Source organism: Pan troglodytes, chromosome 9, assembly GCF_028858775.2.
Source record: "Pan troglodytes isolate AG18354 chromosome 9, NHGRI_mPanTro3-v2.0_pri, whole genome shotgun sequence".
In the NCBI taxonomy this organism is placed as follows: Eukaryota; Metazoa; Chordata; class Mammalia; order Primates; family Hominidae; genus Pan; species Pan troglodytes.
The window spans coordinates 60,062,464-60,084,181 of record NC_072407.2 but is presented as its reverse complement, the minus strand read 5'-3'; the positions used below and the strand labels follow the sequence as shown (position 1 = coordinate 60,084,181).

The 21,718-nt window shown below is 43.2% G+C and overlaps 1 protein-coding gene across 50 annotated transcripts in view; it reads right to left on the bottom strand.

Moving 5' to 3' along the window:
- Positions 1-21,718, bottom strand: part of CTNND1 (catenin delta 1) — a 65,673-nt gene that overhangs the window by 5,877 nt on the left and 38,078 nt on the right. For 12 of the 50 annotated variants that reach the window (XM_054662280.2, XM_054662281.2, XM_063784029.1 and 9 more), the window contains 14 exons: positions 21,248-21,536; positions 18,825-18,896; positions 17,174-17,326; positions 15,909-16,444; positions 10,710-11,173; positions 9,078-9,261; positions 8,105-8,222; positions 6,852-7,005; positions 5,916-5,984; positions 4,604-4,731; positions 4,356-4,506; positions 3,430-3,622; positions 2,671-2,785; positions 1,404-1,491 (listed from right to left, as the gene is read on the bottom strand). In XM_054662280.2, the coding sequence (XP_054518255.2) occupies positions 1,404-1,491; positions 2,671-2,785; positions 3,430-3,622; positions 4,356-4,506; positions 4,604-4,731; positions 5,916-5,984; positions 6,852-7,005; positions 8,105-8,222; positions 9,078-9,261; positions 10,710-11,173; positions 15,909-16,444; positions 17,174-17,326; positions 18,825-18,896; positions 21,248-21,442 (2,620 nt within the window). In that variant the 5' untranslated portion in view covers positions 21,443-21,536. Of the gene's footprint in view, positions 1-1,403; positions 1,492-2,670; positions 2,786-3,429; positions 3,623-4,355; positions 4,507-4,603; positions 4,732-5,915; positions 5,985-6,420; positions 6,439-6,851; positions 7,006-8,104; positions 8,223-9,077; positions 9,262-10,709; positions 11,174-15,908; positions 16,445-17,173; positions 17,327-18,824; positions 18,897-21,247; positions 21,537-21,718 lie in introns of all 50 variants that reach the window. The other 38 variants (XM_054662284.2, XM_063784030.1, XM_063784031.1 and 35 more) reach the window with 9 other exon arrangements.

Here is a 21,718-nt window from a genome sequence, read left to right as displayed (position 1 = left end):
ATGCACACATCTGAATAATCCCTTTGTCTACCACACATTTTTTTCCAAGTAAAAACAGTGTTCCATTAAACAAAGTGGCTAGTGTGGCTGAGCGCCGGATGTAATCCTAACACTTGGCCAAGGCAGGAGGATCGCTTGACCCCAGGAGTTCAAGACCAGCCTGGGTAACACAGGGAGACCCCATCTCAAAATAAATAAATAAACAATTAAAAAGTGGCTAGTCTAACTAGTAACTGAAACAAGTTACTAGTACATTTCCTTAAGACAACCATCATGCTTTAATATGCTATTTCATCAGCACAGAATATTAAAAAGATGTATACTCAAGGGTAGAAAAACAATAAAAGTGATTTTTTTTTTCTTTTGATATGGAGTCTCAACTCTGTCGCCCTGGCTGGAATGCAATGGTGCAATCTTGGCTCACTGCAACCTCCGCCTCCTGGGTTCAAGCGATTCTCCTGCCTCAGCCTCCTGAGTAGCTGGGAATACAGGCGTCTGCCACCACACCCGGCTAATTTTTGTATTTTTAGTAGAGACGGGGTTTCACCATGTTGGCCAGGCTGATCTTGAACTCCTGACCTCAGGTGATCTGCCCACCTCAGCCTCCCAAAGTGCTAGGATTACAGGCGTGAGCTACCACACCTGGCCTGATGTTTTTTCTTCTCCAGTTAAGTGAAAATGGCTCTCTGCTTTTACCTATGTGAGTGGCAATGAAGACTACAATGACTCATTCAGCTTTATGTCACTGCCCTGGTTTGTGCTAAGCCACCAGCAAGAAGCATCACTGCTTTCTGTGCCATCAGTACAAATTGTAACAATCTTGGGACTCTCAGACCACACTTTAAGAACCAATAATCAAGGAAAAAGCCAAGTGTGATTAAGATAATAATGGTCACAATATACACTTTATGTGAAAAAGAAAAAATTTACAAAACAAAATATATAATTCATCTCAGAGGAAAAATGTGTTTACTCACATGATAAAAATGTTTTAAAAGATACAAGTGGTTTTCTCTGGATAAAAGAAACAAGTGATTTTTTGTTATTTTTCTGATTGTTTATATTTTGTAATTTTAAAATAGTAACTATCTATTACAATATTAGGTATTAAATGGAAATTTAAAAGGAGAAAAAATAGACAAAACAGACTAGAGTTCACTTTCCAGTGTTTTAAGTTCACAAGCAATGATAAAGGAATCACATTCAGGCTAATTACCTGTTTTGTTTTGATTTCTAATGCTTAAGACCTACCCATTTCTGCGTTAGGATCCTGGAGTGGAAAATTATTCCCCTCCCACAAAAGGCTAGCTAATTCAGAAATAATATATATCCTATTTCTTAGTAAGCCACCTAGAACAGCAAGAGTGGCTAAAAGGAGAGGGTGTGCCTTCTGGATACTGCACCTGATTTTTGGTTCCGGTCAATGAGAGGGAGAGTACTATCATCATATGAATGACTGCTCTGGCTTCGGGAAGCATTGTTTAGATTCACCTAGAGGCAAACACAAATGCGACAATGTGACAGAATACTGAATTCACCCTATCTTATGCTCTAATGGGCATAAACCTCTAGGTTCCTATTCCCAAATAGAATCATGAAAAAGCAACTTATAAGAGTTGAATAAATACCCTAGACAGTGAGACAAACTAGGATATTATGGCTTCTATTTGTGTTCCAGAACAGGAGATTACAAAGGATCCAAATATTGACACTATCAGAAGAAAATACAGTTTCAGAGAATAGTAAAAATTTCCTCAAAGGGCTACGGTAGATTTGGGCAAAAGTCAAAAAGGCCATCATCCTTCATCATCACCTGCACCTAAAGTATGTTATGACATAGAGGGATACCTGAGCTGTGTCGGCAACAAATGAATTGTAGACACATCATCCTTTTGAGGAGTAAACCAAATCTTTTTTTTTTTTCTTTTTTTTTTTGAGACAGGGTTTAGCTATGTTGCCCAGGCTGGAGTGCAGCAGTGTGATGTCGGCTCACTGCAACCTCCACCTCCTGGGCTCAGGCAATCCTCCCACCTCAGCCTCCTGAGTTGCTGGGACTACTGGCAAACGACACCACGCCTGGCTACTTTTATTTTTATTTTTGGTAGAGATGGGTTTCGCCATGTTTCCCAGGCTGGTCTCACACTCCTAGGCTCAGGCAATCCACCTGCCTCAGCCTCCCAAAGTGTTGGAATTACAGGTGTGAGCCACCACACCTGGCCAAATAATTCCTAATTAAGAAATATGGGTCAAAAATAGATTTAACATGAGGCCAGGTGTGATGGCTCATGCCTGTAATCCTAGCACTTTGGGAGGCCGAGGCAGGTTGCCTAAGCTCAGAGTTCAAGATTAGCCTGGCCAACATGGTGAAACCTCATCTCTACTAAAAATATAAAAAATTAGCTGGGCGTGGTGGCATGCGCCTGTAGTCCCAGCTACTGGGGAGGCTGAGGCACAAGAATCACTTGAACCCTGGAGGCAGAGGTTGCAGTGAGCCGAGATTGCGCCACTTCACTCTAGCCTGGGCAACAGAGTGAGACTCTGTCTCCGAAAAAGAAAAAAAAAAAATAGGTTTAGCATGATGGTGAAATGGAAGAAACGAAAGAAAACAGAAGCATTATCCTGGGACCAAGAAAAAAAAAGTAAAAGTCTTGGTCTCAAAAGTTACTATACCTGAAAGTCTGATTTCTTCCATCCTTCTTTTTCCAGTGGCTTCCGCAGTTCCTTATATCCCCAGATTGTCTGTAATACAAGTGCTGCTGCTCGAACTTCTTTTTCTGAGCGGTTCCTTTGGAGGAAAGTAACACCATACGGAATTTGGATATAAAATCAGGAAAAAAGCTTAGATCCTATATCCTCTAATAACATAAGAATATAAATGCCAGGGGCAGGGCACAGTGGCTCCTGCCTGTAATCCCAGCACTTTGGGAGGCCGAGGCAGGTGGATCACCTGAGGTCAGGAGATGGAGACCATCTTGGCTAACACGGTGAAACCCCATCTCCACTAAAAGTACAAAAAATTAGCTGGGCATGGTGGCACGCACCTGTAGTCCCAGCTACTCAGGAGGCTGAGCCAGGAGAATCACTTGAACCCGGGAGGTGGAGGTTGCAGAGACTGCGCCACTGCACTCCAGCCTGGGTGACAGAGCGAGACTCTGCCTCAAACAAACAAAAAAGAATATAAATGCCAAAATGGGTTAAATCAAATTTTTACCAAATCCTGTATTCTATCCCAAATAGCGACACAAGAAAAGTTTGACATGAATCTATTATCAATTTATGGATCAACATTAAGACAGATAATAGAGCAATAGCTCTTCACACATTACATGTAAATAAGGGGAAATTTCCTTTTTCTTAGTAACCAAAAGAGGAAAACAACTCTCCACTCACTCAAATTCTTTTGACTGTAATTTTAGGTGGTAAGCTCACCCTGATTTGTTGATCAACACCAGCTTCTCAATACCCTGTGTCTCTCGAAGCTTTTTGGCAGCCTCCAAGTTCTCAGCAATAACCTCGTTGATAGTGTTCAAAATAGAGATGACAGTGTCCTCAGAGAAATTCCAAGAGGAGTTCTGCTGTCCTCCTGGCAGATTCTTTACCAAGTTAGGAATAGCATGTTTACCTAGTAAGAAAGAATGTATGCAGGGAGAAAAGATCAAGTCAGGTCATGAAGAGCCTTACATTATACTTAATTGCATTAATCATATCAAGTGTAGGTGCTGTCCACATGAATCAACTTCATTATCCTATAGGATTATCATATCAAAAGGGCTAAGGACCTGAAATAGCCATGGATTTACTGTCCTACCTATTCCTTTATTTCTTTTCTACTTCAACCACATTGAAAGTGTAAATACTGTATATTAAATAAGCTACACAGTCCTTTCAGATACTCTAATGAAAATATCTTGAATATTATAATAATGTAATAGAAGAGTTATTATGAATTTAAAATATAAATAAATAACTGCACTCTGCTACTAACTAGCTACATTAACTCTGGGCAATTTACTTAACTTCCATGAGTTATTTCCTTATCCTATTAAAAAAAATGGACCTTTGTAAAGTGGTGAGGATTAAATGGAAACACAGAAGTGTTTAACAACGCTTAGTAACAAAGTAAGTGCTCAATAAATAATAGCAATTATTATTTTATTTTTGAAGAGTTGTCACTTGTTTTCTTTCCAAGAACCATTAAACTAAAACCCTTACCAACTCTTGCATTCATAAACTATGAAGGGGGGGAGGGTCCTTCCCTTCAGTCATTTCAATAAATTCAATAAATTATTAGGCACCTGCTGGACTACAAACACCGTACTAAATTTTGAGGTAACAGTTAGCATTCAACTCCTCACCAATTAATTCTTTGTTGCGAGCATCCACAGCCAGGTTTCTCAGTGCTCCAGATGCAGCTTTCACCACCCGTTCATGTTCATTAGTCAGGAGGTCAGCTATGGCAGAAAGAGCCTTCTCTTGACGCAGAGCAGAGCGGATGTATCGACCATACTAGAATAGCAAATAGAAAGGGGTGGAACAAATTACAAATGGCAGCCAACTAGTTATCTAAGTTTTCCCATCTCCAAATCCCTTTTCTAAAAGGTACCGTCCAGCGCCCAGCACACAAGTTCTGGATAGCTCCAGCTGAGGCTTCTAGGATGGCAGGAGTCTTGCTCTCCTTAAGAAGTGAGATGTATATCCGAACCACCTCTGGCTGAAATAAGAGCTCATAGCCTGCACAAAAGAGAAATAGAAGGCAGAGGGTGCTAATCAGTACCAATAAACCAGGCTCTAGCTGGCTGGAGTCCAGCCTTAGTACTCTCAGTTGATGGATTTATGCTTCTATACCATCAGGTTCCCTAAACTCTCTCACACTCTCTACAGCAAACTTAGAGGCCAAATTCCATGTCTTAAGAATAATGAATCCATGGTAAGAGTAGAACAAATATCAACTCATTATACTCAACTCCTCTCTTTCCTTCCTTCTTGCCTCCTCTCCCATAGCTTTGCCTTTGGTTCTACCATGAGCGCTCAGGGGCTCCATTTAGCTCATTGACAGCACTCAAGGTTAAAAATTCCTCATCTCAAATCAATTATTTCTAACTTAACCCAGTCATTCTTCCCACCTCTGTGATTACTACAAGGGTCCATTATAGATTAAACGTTTACAGTTTTTATATCCATGGAGAGCTGTGAACTTTGGACTCACTGTATTGATGAATATAAAGATCCAAATTTCTTTTAGTAAAGTACAAAAAGTATCTTTTCTTTTCTTTTTTCTTTTTTTTTTTTTTTGAGACGGAGTCTCTATTTGTCGCCCAGGCTGGAGTGCAGTGGCGCGATCTTGGCTCACTGCAACCTCTGCTTCCCAGATTCAAGCAATTCTCCTGCCTCAGCCTCCAGAGTAGCTGGGATTACAGGCACCCACCATCATGCCCAGCTAATTTTTGCATTTTTAGTAGAGACAGGGTTTCACCATGTTGGCCAGGCTGGTCTCAAACTCCTGATCTCAGGTGATCTGCCCGCCTCGGCCTCCCAAAGTGCTGGGATTGCAGGCATGAGCCACTGTGCCCAGCCTAAAAAGTATCTTTCTTGCTAAAGAAGCTTCTTTTAATAGTGAGGTTTAAGTCTCAGGCACTACAGTGGCCATTTATGGTTCCTAAATTTCTGCTCTATACTACCATCAGGACCTTATTCTATCCTCAAGTAACCTGAATAACTGCCTTAACAAGCAGTCCTTTTTAAGTTACTGCTATAATACTATGCAGCTTCCCAATACTTTCACAATCATTTCAAATCTGTAAGTTGGAAAAGAGAGGACAATAAACGTTATTACATAAAGTCTGCTGTTAGGTTACTAAATATCTTATCTTTGTACTATGTTTATAAGACCTTTGGAGACTGAGAAGATAACTTACCTCGAGCTGGACACGTTCTTTTAGGGAAATCCACTGTATCGTTTGCTGGATCCTCTATAGGTTTTTTCCCTACAAAAATGAAAAAGGGCGGGAAAAGGGGTAAGCCAGTTTAAAAAAGAAAAGATTCCACCTGGCACATTTTTCATCCTTCAGTCAGAACCTTTTGATCACAGATGCACCACGAGGGGAAAAGGGGCAGGTGAGGGCAACTTGTTCCAGCAGGGGACTATTCAGAAACAAGGATAGAAAACAGGCAGCAGATAGGTAAGATGAGGATGACCACTGTTGATGCTATTGTCCTGAGTTCTGATAATGGGGACTGCTGCCCAGAAACAGCATGCCGTGAGCTATTAGCTCCAAAGAGCTAAACTTGTTTCAGTGTCTTCCTCAACTGAACTTTCCTACATGCATAGACAGGGAAAGGTTAGGCAAGGACATACTAGGGAAGCTAAAATCAAAACATGCAAATTAGAAGTAGATAAGCACCTTAAAAGACTCCACTCACCTCTGGAGAACCACTCATCTTCCAGTGCATCACCCAAGGTAGAAAGCAGAGAAGAGAAATGAAATAAGAAAAATGCAGGAGAAAGATGTCAGCAGAATCATGGGCAAATAAGCAGGGAAGCACAGAGAAGAAAAGAAAAACACAGAAAATGCAAAGGACATATGGGGAAGAAGGTCCCAGATTAGTTGAGTTCTCATTTTCCACTGCCCCACTCATTGATACCACCACCACCACCACCAACACATCACAACCACCATCCCATCACCACACCTTGAATGAAGCACACAACACAGGGAAAGCAGCAAACCAAAAAGACATCCATAACCAGGCAGACTCCCATACTGTTGCCAAGTATTTTGTACCTTAAGCTAAAGTGTTCCTTCCTTTCCCTATCCCACATTAAAGACTAAGAAACAGGAACCAAGACTCACCTTTGCCCTTCTTGGCCCCAAAGCAACTGGCAGCATGTGGCCCAGTATTGTTGGCAACATTGGGAGCTGCCTCTTGGTAACGCTCTGCCTGTGGGATCTCCCGGTGAACTTGATATGATAAGTTCCGAAGGAGGCAAACACAGTTCTCTACAAGCTTAGGGACATAAAAGGGCCAATGAGAAAAAAGAATGTCTATTGTGATTTCTCCACAAGTACAGGTTTCCATGACTCAGGTATTAAAATGTTGATCTTCAAATGCATAACCCAATCCATAACTTCTCAGGATGCCTCTTAAGTGCTCCAGGCTTCTTGAAATCCCTGTAGCCTCAGGCTAATGGAAGGTCCAACTATGGACTTATTGGCTTCTGCCACTATTTGGTGTGTGACTGAAACTGGATCATCATTCTTACTACTTAGACAATGTACAATTTTGGAAGACAGCTAAGCAGCTTTAAAATACATAGGTGACAGATTTAAAAAAAAGAAAAAAAAGCCGGGCACAGTGGCTCACACCTGTAATCCCAGCACTTTGGGAGGCCGAGGCGGGTGGATCACCTGAGGTCAGGAGTTCAAAACCAGCCTGACCAACCTGGTGAAACCCTGTCTCTACTAAAACACAAAAATTAGCCGGGCATGGTGGCAGGTGCCTGTAATCCCAGCTACTCAGGAGCTGAGGCAGAGAATTGCTTGAACCCAGGAGGGAGAGGCTGCAATGAGCCGAGATCACGGGACTGTACTCCAGCCTGGGACAGAGCCAGACTCCATCTCAAAAAAACAAACAAACAAACAAAAAACATGTTTTAAGTTGAATACCCACTTTAAGGAGTAAGGGCTTGGCTGGGCACAGTGGCTCACGCCTGTAATTCCAATGCTTTGGGAGGCTGAGGCGGGGGGATCACGTGAGGTCAAGAGTTTGAGACCAGCCAGGCCAACATGGTGAAACCCCGTCTCTATTAAAAATACAAAAATTAGCTGGGTGTGCTGGTGCACGCCTGTAATCCCATCTACTTGGAAGGCTCAGGCACGAGAATCGCTTGAACCCAGGAAGCAGAAGTTGCAGTGAGCTGAGATCACATCACTGCACCCCAGGCTGGGCAACAGAGCAAGACTCTGTCTCAAAAATAAGGGGTAGGGGACAGTATAAATATTTAATGTTACTTGAAAGCCTGAGATGATAGGTCTCTGACCTACAGATACTTCATAGTTGTGGTGAATGAAATTCACTCAGCCATTAAAGGTAAGACAGCACTTACCTTGCTGTCTGAATCCTTCTGCCCAATCTCAGCCTGAACAATGAAAATGAGGGCATCAACTAAACCATCACATTCCCGAAGTTTCCGGCGAGCTTCACTCCTCTCTGAGCTTACATTCCTGAGGGGAAACCAGAAGCTTCAAGATGACTCAAATCCAGAAATCCTCCCTTAAATATCCCTCAACACCTACAAGATTCCTGAATATTTTTTTCTACTCACTGTAATAGTAAATACCTATTATAAGCAAGGTACTGCAGTTGAGAGAAAGTTGATTAACAGTCCCTGCCTTCTGAATGTTTATATCACTGTGGGGTAGGGATTAATGATATGTACCAGATGCAGTAATTCAAGATGGAATATATACTTCTTGTATGGAAGTATAATACATATGTAGAATGGAACACAGCACACAGAGGTGTATTCCAAAGAGAGAAAGATTATATAGCAGCATTTATAGGATATAAAAAGAATTCAGGAAAACTTTAATAAAATAAAGGCACTTGAGTTTAACCACAAAAAGATAAATAAGAAGAGAAAGGCATCACAGAAAGAACAGACCTTCCTCACCCATGCCCTAACCTCCTAGTACTCTGTACCCCTTTTGCTGAATTTATCACAGCCTGACTTGAAATACAAATAACTAGGGCAAGGACATAGACACACACAAGTCCAGGACTAGACCACCTTACATGTGGTAGATGCTGAACAAAAGCTTACCAAAGTAGATGAACAAAGTCAAAGAGGCATAAAAGTGAAGAGGATGTGTGGGGAACAGCAAGAAAACTGATATAGGTACATGTGGTATACATGAGAGAATAGCAACAAAGAAAGACAGGTTGGAGTTACAGTATGCAATACAGATAGGAATGGAGGCTAAAGAATAGGCTAAAGAATTTTAATTTTTTTTTTTTTTAGGAAATTTAAGTCAGTCCTCAAAAATTCATCTTCATATTCTCAAAGTCCCTACTGTTACCTAAGGCAGCCAGCTGTGTTGGTGAGCACCGATTCCCACTCAATATGGCGTGGCTTACAGTCTTCATTAGGTTCCCGCTCCCAACCAGAATGAGGAATGATCACTTCATCTGTCAAGGCATGCAGTGCATGGTCCACAATCTCCATTTTGATTGAGTCATGGGATGAAAGATTCCACAGGGTTCCTGGAAGAGACAATTCATCAGATGGCTCTTGAGCATTCAAGACAATATGTCTGAAGAACGTCAAAGAGAATCCCCCTATCGTATCACTTCTCAGTCTTCCCCAGTGACCAAATACCTTATAGTAATATTCAAGCTTTGTTTGCGACCCTCACCAAGAAACATATTCTACATTATAGCTCAAAATAAACATACAGATCATGAAACAAACAATGTTTAACTATAAGCAACACTCAGGCTGGGTGTGGTGGCTCACGCCTGTAATCCCAGCACTTTGGGAGGCCAAGGTGGGCGGATCACAAGGTTGGGAGATCAAGACCATCCTGGCTAACACGGTGAAACCCCGTCTCTACTAAAAATACAAAAAATTAGCCGGGCGTGGTGGCGGGCACCTGTAGTCCCAGCTACTCGGGAAGCTGAGGCAGGAGAATGGCGTGAACCCATGAGGCGGAGCTTGCGGTGAGCTGAGATTGTGCCACTGCACTCCAGCCTGGGCGACAGAGCGAGACTCCATCTCAAAAAAAACAAACAAAACAAAACTATAAGCAATGCTCAATGCTCTCCGATCTGTCTATACCAGAGTTTTTCAACCTCAGCACCACTGACATTTTCGGCCAGATGATTCTTTGTTATGAGGAGCTGTCTTGTCTATTGTTGGATGTTTACCAGTACCCCTGGCCTTTACTCACTAGATGCCAGTAGCACTCCCTCTCCCCTGTTCCAAGTTATAACAACCAAAAATATCTCCAACACTGCAAATGTCCAAATGTCCTCAGGGCAGGGCAGGCAAAATGGCCCACAACTGAGAAACAATGGTCTATACTACTTTTTCTTTATTTCTTTCCCTTGGAATGCTGATTATGCTCCACAAAATTTTGTTTTATTCACTAACGGATCACGCAAATAGATCACAACCCACAATCTGAAAAACTACTGCTCTAAATAAAGCAAGAACCACAAGCTTAAATGTCTATATGGGTCAAGCAGGTGAGTCAAGAGAGGAAGATACTTAAAAGAAATTACAAGCATGTGAAAAAATAGCAGTTGACAGCTCCATGTTTGGGAAACAACTTCCTAAACAGCTGTAGTTGGTCAGATAATAGAATGTGTTGGAGATTAGTGTAAATTAGAGAGCACATGCGCCAATCAGTTCAGACCAAATACTGCTAAGGAAGAAAAGAGATCCATTGTTAACAACTCTTCCACGTTTTTAATAGAAGCCAAGAATCTGGAATTTTAAGTGAAATCTTCTGAATTTTAAACATCAGCAACCAGTTCTTTAAAATTTCAAAAATGCTGTGTGATCCAAACAAATCTGTGAGATGGATTTGACCCACAGCCACCAGTTCACAACCTTTCATCAAAAGTAAAAGGTCTGGAAATCCCTCTAGTTCTCAACATCACTAGAGAGTAACACTGACTTAGCAATTTTCCTTAGGCCTAGAACTCACCGGTAATAACTTCAGTAAGGTCCATATCACGAGCCTTTCGAAGCAATCGCACAAGGGCAGGCACACCATCACAGTTTTTTATGGCAATCTTGTTATCCTGGTCACGTCCAAAAGAGATATTCTTGAGAGCTCCACAGGCTCCAAGGTGCACTTCCTTTTTGGGATGGTCTAACAATCCCACCAGTACTGGGATGCCCTTGAGCTTCCGCACGTCAGTCTTCACCTTGTCATTGCGGTAGCATAAGTGTTGCAGGTATGCAGCTGCATTGGACTTGACAGCATCCAAGCGGAATCCAAGCATGGCGATCACCTCTGGCAGCTCTGGCTGTCTCCAATTAGGAGGTGGAGGCCCTCCTTTGCGCAGGCTATCCAAGCTTGCTAAACTTCCTCGCTCATGCTGGGCCAAAGGAGCCCAATAGTATTGATCCGATGGCACCTCCTCACCAATCATGTCTTCATAGCTCCTGAGAAGTTTTGGAAGAACCAAGAGAATACATCAAGTCATTATGGCTAGCTTCCTGGACATTCCCATTACCCTCATCTGCAAAGGAGGATTAACTGGAGTTTCAGTGTGCTCATCTTATCTCTCCTTTGCATGAATAATATACTGATCAATTTTCCTCAATGGGTTAGTAAAAATAAAAGGTAATAATTTTAAAAACACCTGCAATTTAATTAAAACTACATTTTTTTCTTTGAAGTCTGCAGGCTTAGAAAGTAACAAGCATTCAGGAAAGGCTAATCAAAAAGAAAGAACCAAATCCTTACTACTTATCATTTATTTGAATGATATCTGACAGTTATTAACTTTTCTAGGTAGAGATCAGGATAAACTCTCAGAGAACAGAATTAACCAAAGCAACTGACTCAATGCCACAGAAGTCTGAGAACAGTTCCTTAACCAAACAGGAAATTAGGCATTTACACACAGGAAACAACTGGTAGGATAAGACCTTTAAATACATTTCATATTTAAGCTTCTCCTTATCCTATTTTGGAAATTATAAAAGATGGATTGATAGAGAAAAACTAATAAAGGGCTTCCTGCTACATCACAGGAGGATCTGGCTTTGGTACTGATGAGGTATAAACTTGAAAAGTAATTTTCACAGTCATTCCAAGGTCATGTCTGCTACTCAACAAATGTGTTAAGAGGTAAGATTCCATCCTCCAATTTCTAAAGACAATACCTCCAGCTCTTTCAAAATGAAGGCTATTCACCAACATCACATTTGGGAAGCCCAGCCACTAGGAACAGAGAAAGCAATTGAAAGTAAGAAAAATCAAACCAGGAGACAATTCTTCCTGTTTCAGTACTACCAACAACCACTAGAGGGTGAGTCTGTCACACTATTATTTATTCGTAACTACCAGGAAGGAAGAAACCCATTATCTGTGAGCTCATCTCTTTCTGGCTCCCACAGGAGAGGATAATCTATTGTGTGGAGCTCTCCAAATAAGCCATTGTTTGTTCTACAAAACCACTCCCACTGTCACCAAATACTCAAGGTTGCCCTGAGCAGAAGGCCTGCCTCACAGGTATCAACATCAACTATGCAACAGTGATTCAGATGGACAAAGCATTTAGTAAACCATGACCAAGATGGTCTTAAAATAACACGGAAACAGGACCAGGCATGGTGGCTCACATCTGTAATCCCAGCACTTCGGGAGGCTGCAGTGGGTGGATTACCTGAGGTCAGAAGTTCGAGACCAGCATGGCCAACATGGAAAAATCCCATCTCTACTAAAAATACAAAAATTAGCAGGGCATGGTGGTGGGCACCTGTAATCCCAGCTACTTGGGAGGCGGAGGCAAGAGAATCGCTTGAACCCAAGAGGTGGAGGTTGCAGTGAACTGAGATTGTGCCACTGCACTCCAGCCTAAGTGACAGAGCGAGACTCTATTTCGAAGAAAAAAAAAAAAAAGGTCAAGATTAAACCCTTCAAATCAAGAAGGGGGTACTAAAAATGCCCAAACAGCTGGTAAAACAAAATTGGTTGTCTTCTAAACTATTATGCATCACTTTTGCATCCACCCCAACCATAAAAATTTTCTGCTTACTATAAAATTAAGGAAAAGTATTTACTAACATTATAAAATACCATGGAACAAAAAGCCTCCTGGGTATAATACCAGATCGCACCACTGCTCTCCAGCCTGGGTGACAGAGCAAGACTCCATCTCAAAAAAAAAAAACACAGGGAAACAAAATGAATAGCTTAGATAGCTTAAAAGTAGGCTATTGAGCAGTATGTTAAGATTCCATTTTAGTAGAGGGAAAATAGGATATAGTTACATGTATAATTAAAAAAACTCAAAGGATATGCACCAAAATGTTAACAGTGGTTCTTTATCAATAGGTGGTAATGCTTTTCTGGGTTTTTCAGGCTCCGTATTGAACATGTTTAACCTCTATTATTAATATACAAAATTATAAGAACAATTACCATAACCAAAATTTCCAGATAACTCTATCTTATATCCTTTTCTACACAAAGGCAGTGGATTGGACATTCTTTCCTTTGTTTTACAAGAAACAAAGCTGTGCCTGGGAAGACCAAATGACTTGCTTGAGGCTACTTAGCTAGTGGCAAAGGCACAACTAGAACCAAGGTCTCAGGGTTCAGTGCTTTTTCCACTAATCACTGCCTCACTGTTTAAGTTTGACCTTGTATTACTCTTCTAGCCTGGAACAGGAAGCAGCAAATATGCTTGCTAGTCAAGCAGGTTTCCAAGTCCAGTGCTACCCTGGAACAAACCCAAGAACCAGGCCCAAAACTCTATGTGAACTAGCACAACTAGGGACGGCAGAGAATGACCTGGCCACCCACACCCATCTGGGTCCAATCACTCTTTACTAATGAGGAAGTCAGAAAAAGCAGACTTGCAGTAGAGCCAACACCCTGGACAGACTGCTTCAATGAAGGCTGTTATCTACCACTGCTCTAGGTTGCACCAGCCGAGGTCTGGTGCTCCTGTAGGAATAAAAATGAGTCACATGGGAGCTGGATTAGCTATCCAAGACACCTGAAAGGTGAGTGACTCAATCTTAGATAATGGGGCCTCTACCCCTGGGCCCAGCCCTGTTCACTCTTAACCAAAGCTACCTAATATATGAGGAAAATAAGCACCAAGGCATTTGCTTTAAAAGGTCATGACCCCATATAGAGAAATTCAGCAACAGCTGCTAGGATATCCTTAACATCAAGACAACCGTAAATCATCCCTTGTTTCTTATCATTTCTCTTTACCTGGAAAACACTGTTTCTAATTTATTCTGAAGCAGCATTGGCAGCCCATGGGCCAAACCTGTTTTTGTACACCCCCATAATGCTATTTTTAAAAGATTGTTTGAAAAAAAGAACAACATATGACAAAGATGATACACGGCCTGCAAAGCCTAAAATAGTTCTACGTGGTCCTTTTCAGGGGTCTGTCGACCCCATTCTAAAGCATTCTCTCAAGGCAACAAGGCAAACCATATACCAGTCCAAACATCAATCACTCCTTTTTTCACATCACCAAAGAATCTCCAGGAACAAGTAGTAAAGTCAGAGTAGGCAGGTGCTTAGTGACCTTTCAGAGTGTTGCTAATGTAACCCCTGACCCCCACCCAAGGATGCCACCACAATTTCACTTTACAATCAAATAATAAGACCCTAAGCACAGAATGTCAAGGCCCTTGTGAGGTCAAAGTTTGTTTTTAACTTTGGGATTAAAAACACAAGAAAGTTCTTATACACGTCCTCAACTGTCTCTTTTGGTTCTGAATTCCTAAAACCCTCAACTCTGTTTTGTTTTGGGGTTTTTTTGGCTTTTTTTTTTTTTTTTGAGACAGTCTCACTACGTCACCCAGGCTGGAGTGCAGTGGCAGGATCTCGGCTCACTACAGCCTCTGCCACCCGGGTTCAAGTGATTCTCCTGCCTCAGCCTCCTGAGTAGCTGAGACTACAGGCACGAGCCACCACACCCGGCTAATTTTTGTATTTTTAGTAGAGACAGGGTTTCACTGTGTTAAGCCAGGATGATCTCGATCTCCTGACCTCGTGATCCGCCCAACTCGGCCTCCCAAAGTGCTGGGATTACAAGCGTGAGACACCGTGCCCAACCAACTCTGTTCTTAATACCAAATCAGAAGCTAAAGAAATTCCCAGGAAGAAGTGAGCAAGAATTCCATGGCCCCAGACATCAGAATCCTCTGCCTAACACACCAAAAGGGGGTCACATCTTAGCCAGAAACAGCAAAAACTTCAGCATAGAAGCAGAAGCAAAGTTCACTCTTCAGGACACAGACTAATAACAATCACAAGTTGTTTTCTTTTTTTTCTTTTTCTTTTTTTTTTTGAGGTGGAGTTTCGCTCTTGTTGCCCAGGCTGGAGTGCAATGGCATGATCTTGGCTCACCACAACCTCTGCCTCCCGGGTTCATATGATTCTCCTGCCTCAGCCTCCCGAGTAGCTGAGATTACAGGCATGCACCACTACGCCCAGCTAATTTTGTATTTTTAGTAGAGGCGGGGTTTCTCCATGTTGGTCAGGCTGGTCTTGAACTCCGGACCTCAGGTGATCCACCCACCTCAGTCTCCAAAAGCGCTGGGATTACAGGCGTGAGCCACCGCGCCTGGCCCATATATTCAAATTATAGAAAACAATTTGTGGGCCAGGCGCGGTGGCTCACGCCTGTAATCCCAGCGCTTTTGGAGGCCAAGGCGGGTGGATCACCAGAGGTCGGGAGTTTGAGACCAGCCTGGCCAACATGGTGAAACCCCATCTCTACTAAAAATATAAAAATTAGCCAGGCGTGATGGTGCTTGCCTGTAGTCCCAGCTACTAGGGAGGCTGAGGCACGAGAATCACTTGAACCCGGGAGGCGGAGGTGGCAGTGAGCCAAGATGGCACCCCTGTACTCCAGCATGGGTGAAAGAGCAAGACTCTGTCTCAAAAAAATAAAAAATAAAATTATATTATTTTCATTTAAAAAATTATATATATATTTGTATTATATATATATAGCAAGTCAATACTAAGCCAAGTCAGAAAAGGGAAAAACAGGGTAGCTTTTCACCCCAAAAAAAAGCAGAGGGGAGGAGGCCACGAGTATCTCTGATCCCAAAAAGCTCCTAGAAGTTGAAGGAAAAGCTACCCCTTGTCCCTGGTCTTGGAAAGACCCTTTTCTCTTCCCCTATTCTTGCCTACCTGAGGCGCCGACGAGGGTCAGAGGGTGTCCCAGTCCGACGGGCAGTGCCATAATCAGACATCATACCATAATCCAGGTCATCATAGCCCATACTACGCTGGTCATCCTCTAGCCCATAAGGCTCTGGATGAAAGCGATGCAGATCCACGCTGCTCCCACCTACCCGAACCTGGGGTTGGGGCCCATACACATCCTGTCTACTAGGTGCCCGGTAGCCTTCCATGCTGGGCCTATACCGCTCCTCAATGCGGGTCACCCGGGACAGACTGCCATAGTTATCACTGCCACCTGGATAACCATCTTCATAGTGGCGACTATAACCATCAGGAGGGTAGTGGAAGTTCCTAGGAAGGGTAGCAGTGCCAGCTTGCCCCACATAGGGACCAGGTCCCCCATTGCCATTCTTGCGGAAATCACGACCCAAAGTCTGGATATAGTTGTTAGAAACTGATGAAGCATCCACAGGCAACCCGTCTGGTCCCATAGTGACTGGCTGTACTGTCCGTGTTGTCACAGTCTTCACTACTTTCTTGACCTGCAAGTAGGAAACAAGAAAAAGAAAAACTAATTAAGGAAGTGAGCAATTAAATTCTTTTTTTTTTTTTTTGAGATGGAGTCTTGCACTGTTGCCTTGGCTGGAGTGCAATGGCGTGATCTCGGCTCACCTGCAACCTCTGCCTCCCAGGTTCACGCAATTCTCCTGCCTCAGCCTCCCGAGTAGCTGGTATTACAGGCACACACCACCACACCTGGCTAATTTTTTGTATTTTTAGTAGAGACGGGGTTTCACTATGTTGCCCAGACTGGTCTCAAACTCCTGACCTCGTGATCCGCCCACCTCAGCCTCCCACAGGGCTGGGATTACAAGCGTGACCCACCGCGCCCAGACATGAACAATTAAATTCTATACCACTCCAAAAGAAACAAACCTTTATATCCCTAGGTCACTTTACCTAGAAATGCCTTAAGGCCTACCATCTATCTTTCTTTCCATCCTATAGGAAGTCCCCAAGCAGGAAAATTGCCCTGACAGTAACTATGCTTATAAGGGAAGCTACTATAGACCTTGATATACCTTCTGTCTTCCCTATCCCATAACATTTTCCCATCTCTTCATCCTTTCTATCTGGCCAGAGATCACTTCATGCAATCAGATCAATAATGGCATATCAGTCCTCCATCTTAATGAAGGGCTTAACCCCTCCCCTAATAGAGAAGAAAAGACCTCTTATCACTTCCAGATCTTACACACGTCTTAGTTTACCGTGGTCTCTGTGCGCCGAGTGGTCCCATCATCTGAGGTCTCCACAGAGACTACAGACATGGCTCCCTCAGGATCCTCCTCCGTGTAGGTCTCCACGATCTGCCCCGGCTCCTGCATCCTGGGGATGGTGCTATATAGAAGGTGACTGTGATCCTATATGCAAAAGAGAAAAGAGAAGAAACTACTATTAAGTGCTATGTATAACAAGCCATCCTAATAAGAAGCATAAGTGGTAACCCTGGAGACAGGGACTCCTCATGCATCTTCTATAGGCCTCAGGATTTTTAGATGGGTGGCTGTCATCTTTTGAACTTGTACAAAAGGACAGTAGACATAATTTCCCAGTTGTAGTCATTTAACAAACATGAACTAACTATAGCCACATCAACATCCAAGTGACAGACAGTAGATTTAACTTCCCAGCTGTGGTCATCTAAGTGAACATGAACTGTGTTAACTGCAGTTTCATCTATATCTGAGTGATCCCTCAAAAGAGCAGCTCACCCAATAAATAAATAACTTTTATTTATTTACTTGAGATAGGGTCTCACTCTATCACCCAAGCTAGAGTGCAGTGGCATGATCATAGCTCACTGGAGTCCCAACCTCCCAGGCTCAAGCAATCTTGCCATTTCAGCCTCCTGAGTAGCTAGAACTACAGGCTCACGCCACCATGCCTGGCTAATTTTATTTTTTTTGTAGAGACAGGGTCTATGTTGCCCAGGCTGGTCTTGAACTCCTGGGCTCAAGCAATCCTCCAGCCTCAGCCTCCCAAAGTGCTGGAATTACAGGAATGAGCAAACCACGCCTGGCCAAAATAAAGAACTTTGTTTTTTTTTTTTTTTTTGAGACGGAGTTTTGCTCTGCCTTGGCCTCCCAAAGTGTTAGATTACAGGCATGAGACACCGTGCCCAGTCTAAAATAAAGAACTTTTTTTTTTTTTTTTTGAGACAGAGTTTTGCTCTTGTTGCCCAGGCTAGAGTACAATGGCATGATCTCAGCTCACCACAATCTCCGCCACCTGGGTTCAAGCAATTCTCCTGCCTCAGCCTCCCGAGTAGCTGGGATTACAGGCATGTGCCACCACGCCTGACTAATTTTGTATTTTCAGTAGAGACGGGGTTTCTCCATGTTGGTCAGGCTGGTCTCCAACTCCCGACCTGAGGTGATCTGCCCACCTCAGCCTCCCAAAGTGCTGGGATTACAGGCATGAGCCACCATGCCTGGCCAAAAATAAAGAACTTTTAAGACAAACCTGAAAATCCCAGTAAGAGCCATCTTTTGACTGGCTTTATGTTACTCTTCAGATACCGTCTAAAAGGCTCAAGACCAGCCAGATTTTAGGTAGGGTTTTTTGCTGCAAAGTAGAAGCCTACTGTCTCTAGAAAAGAAACTCAGTACTTAGGGATCAAATGGGGTGGCAGTGGGGAGGAGGAATAGTCATAAAGATCAATGGTCATTAAAATTCATTCCAAAACAAAACTGCATATATACTTTGGAGCTCCACTTCTTTGTTTTCGTAAATAAAAGAAACCAATTGACGAGTATGTACAATGTGCCAGGCACCTTACAAGACACAAATATGCTCTTATAGGCTGGGGAAATAAGAAAATATGAATGAAGCAACCCAGGTCTTGAGCCAAAGAATTACCTGGGGTCCGTTGAGTTTCAAATCTGAAAATTTCTGTCTTTCAAGGTCAGCATCGCCCACAAACCGGCCGTTCTGAAACACAGCCCACAAGAAGACAATTCATTTTGTGGCCTTCTTTTGCTCTATCAAATACAAATGATCTTTTTTTCAAACAGGAAAAGGGCTTTCAAGAAGATATGTGTGGCCTGGAGGCCTTGTGTCAGTACTCATAAAAGAACCGTTCACTCTTTAGTCTTAGCACTTTCCTCAAAATTGAAAATCAGGCCTGGAACTCTGGCAGACAGGGTCTCTGGAACATAAGAACGTAAACTCCACGAGGGCAGAGGGTTTTTTGGGATAAGTTTAGTTTAGTCTAGTGCCTTGAACAGTGCCTGGCACATAACAGGTGCTCAAAAACTATTTGCTGAATAAACAGCACAGACCTAGATAATTTCCCTTACATGCAACCTTTTTGGAAAGCCATAAAAATGTAAGGAAAGTTGGAAGGGCTAAGTTGGGGGGTTTCCAAAGAGCTTTATAGTCTCATGAATCTTCATGCAGTACTACCACTGGAAACTCCCATTCCCGGCAGCTTTTTAAAGAAAGAAGCAAGATGGCTATCATGTCCTAATGTAAAAAATAGAAATTTAATTAAAGAAAAAAGCAAGAGATACGAGTCTCCCTTTCCAAGTACAAAAACAAGCACCCCAACTCCCCTCAAGAAAACAGAAGGCTCAATATCTTTACCAACAATTATTAGAGCCACAGAATACATTCCAAAATGTCATCCAGAAGTTGCTCTGTCTTAAGCAGCAGGAAATAATCTAATGACATTATACCACATAAAAATGTATTTGCCTGCTCCTCTTCCAGTAGAATAGTGAGATCCAACCACCTTGGGAGACTCTTCCTCCACCCCACTCCCATTACATAGAGTGTAATGCTGCAGGGAGAGGAAGTTAAACATTACTTTCAGGAAGAAGGAAGGGTGTGGTTTTACTGCTAAGCAGAAGTTAAAAATAAGAGAGCAACCGCATACTGAATCCTGGAATTCCCCATGACCTCCAAACCTGAGCAGTCCAGCTTTCCCCTTTCAATATAATTTCATCCCTAACTTTCTATTGTAGTTCCTGTAAAAATCCTAGGAACACTGCAAGCATGCTGCCTCCCTCAAATTCCTTGATCCTCCAACTGGAATTCTGTTCTCTCTCAACTGCAAGGCTCCTCAGTATGAGGGACTTTCTCTATCTTAAAAAAAAAAAAAAAAATTACTCAGCCGGGTGCGGTAGCTCACGCCTGTAATCCCAGCACTTTGGGAGGTCGAGGCAGGTGGATCACGAGGTCAAGAGATCGAGACCATCCTGGCCAACATGGTGAAACCCCATTTCTACTAAAACTACAAAAATTGGCTGGGTGTGGTGGCACACGCCTGTAGTCCCAGCTACTCAGGAGGCTGAGGCAGGAGAATTGCTTGAACCCGGGAGGCGAATGTTGCAGTGAGCCAAGATTGCACCACTACACTCCTATTTAAATAAATAAATAAAAATTAGTCAATGAAAAGGACTATCAGGGCATGAGCACTGTTCTGGTTCCCACTCAGAGATCTCTCGTAAGATGCAATCTATCAGGCAATGTCTACCACACACACACATGCGCGAGTGCGCGTGCGCACACACACACACACACACACACACACACACACACAGAGGAAGACAGACAAAACCTCAGACAGATTACATCACAGCAAAGTCAGACTAGAAAAACCAGAGGAAACACAAGATACTTCTCATTTCTAACACCAACTCTCCCAAGTCACATCACAGAGTCAGCCAACCCAGAGACCACTGGCTCCTGTGGTTATTTGGGTTAAACAGCAGCATGATGCTCCCTCTCCAACTCTAACCAACAGAATTAACAATGACCCCTTCCTCCAACACATGATTTACACAGCCAACAAAAAGAGCACACAAGGACAATATGGAGCAGGAGTACACAATTTATGGATACTGCCACACCTGGGTACAGACTGTTCCCTCAGGGAGACTGAACTAGGGCTGAGAGCACAAGATGCCCAACCATTAAGTGGGCATTTACTTTCCTGATTTTTTGATACCAAGAAAAAAAAAATCAGAAAAGAAAAGTAACTTGAGTACAGCTGCAAACTAATCTACCATTACTAGAATTGTAGCCCACCCCAAAAAACCTACTCCAGCAGAACAGGAAGTCAGATGGATGCTTCTAGAGATAGTAACTGCACCCAGCTCAGTCCAGCAGCAATATTCCTTGTCTCTTATCAGCATTTAACACCCCTGGAAAAAAATCCCTGGAAGAACGGGCACTGGACAGCCCATCACCAAAAGGAGAGTAGCTTCCCAAAAAGGATCATAGCCTCTCTGTGACCACGCCAAAGTCCTACCTGCACGTCTGATGGAGAGGGGGGTTACCTGATGCCGGCGGGTGAGTGTGCCGTTGGCCATGAGTGGGTTGGCATCTTGTGGTGAGACCCGGACGCGTTCCAGCTGCGCCGAGACGTGGCGCCGTTCCTCCTCCAGCGCCCGGGTCAGCTTCTCAAACTGGGCCTCTTGTTCCTTCACAGAGGCCAAGATGCTGGCGGTCGACTCCACCTCTGAGTCGTCCATGAAGGTAAGGGGCGGAGCCGCCGCAGGGCAGGGTAAAAAGGAAGGTGAATCACAGAGGAAGGAGAAGGAGGGAGAGAGACCCCCTCACTTCACACTACCGGGAAAGGGTAAGAGAAAGGAGAGAAAAGGTCACAGGTCAGAGAAGACAGATGAATTATTAATCCCAGAGCCAAAGATGCCCTCTCGTGGTTTTACTGCAGTGCAGAAAGCAAGCCACCGCCAAGCCTGGGAGCCCATCACCAGTGTCTGTTCAAGCGGAATCCTTTGCCCACTACG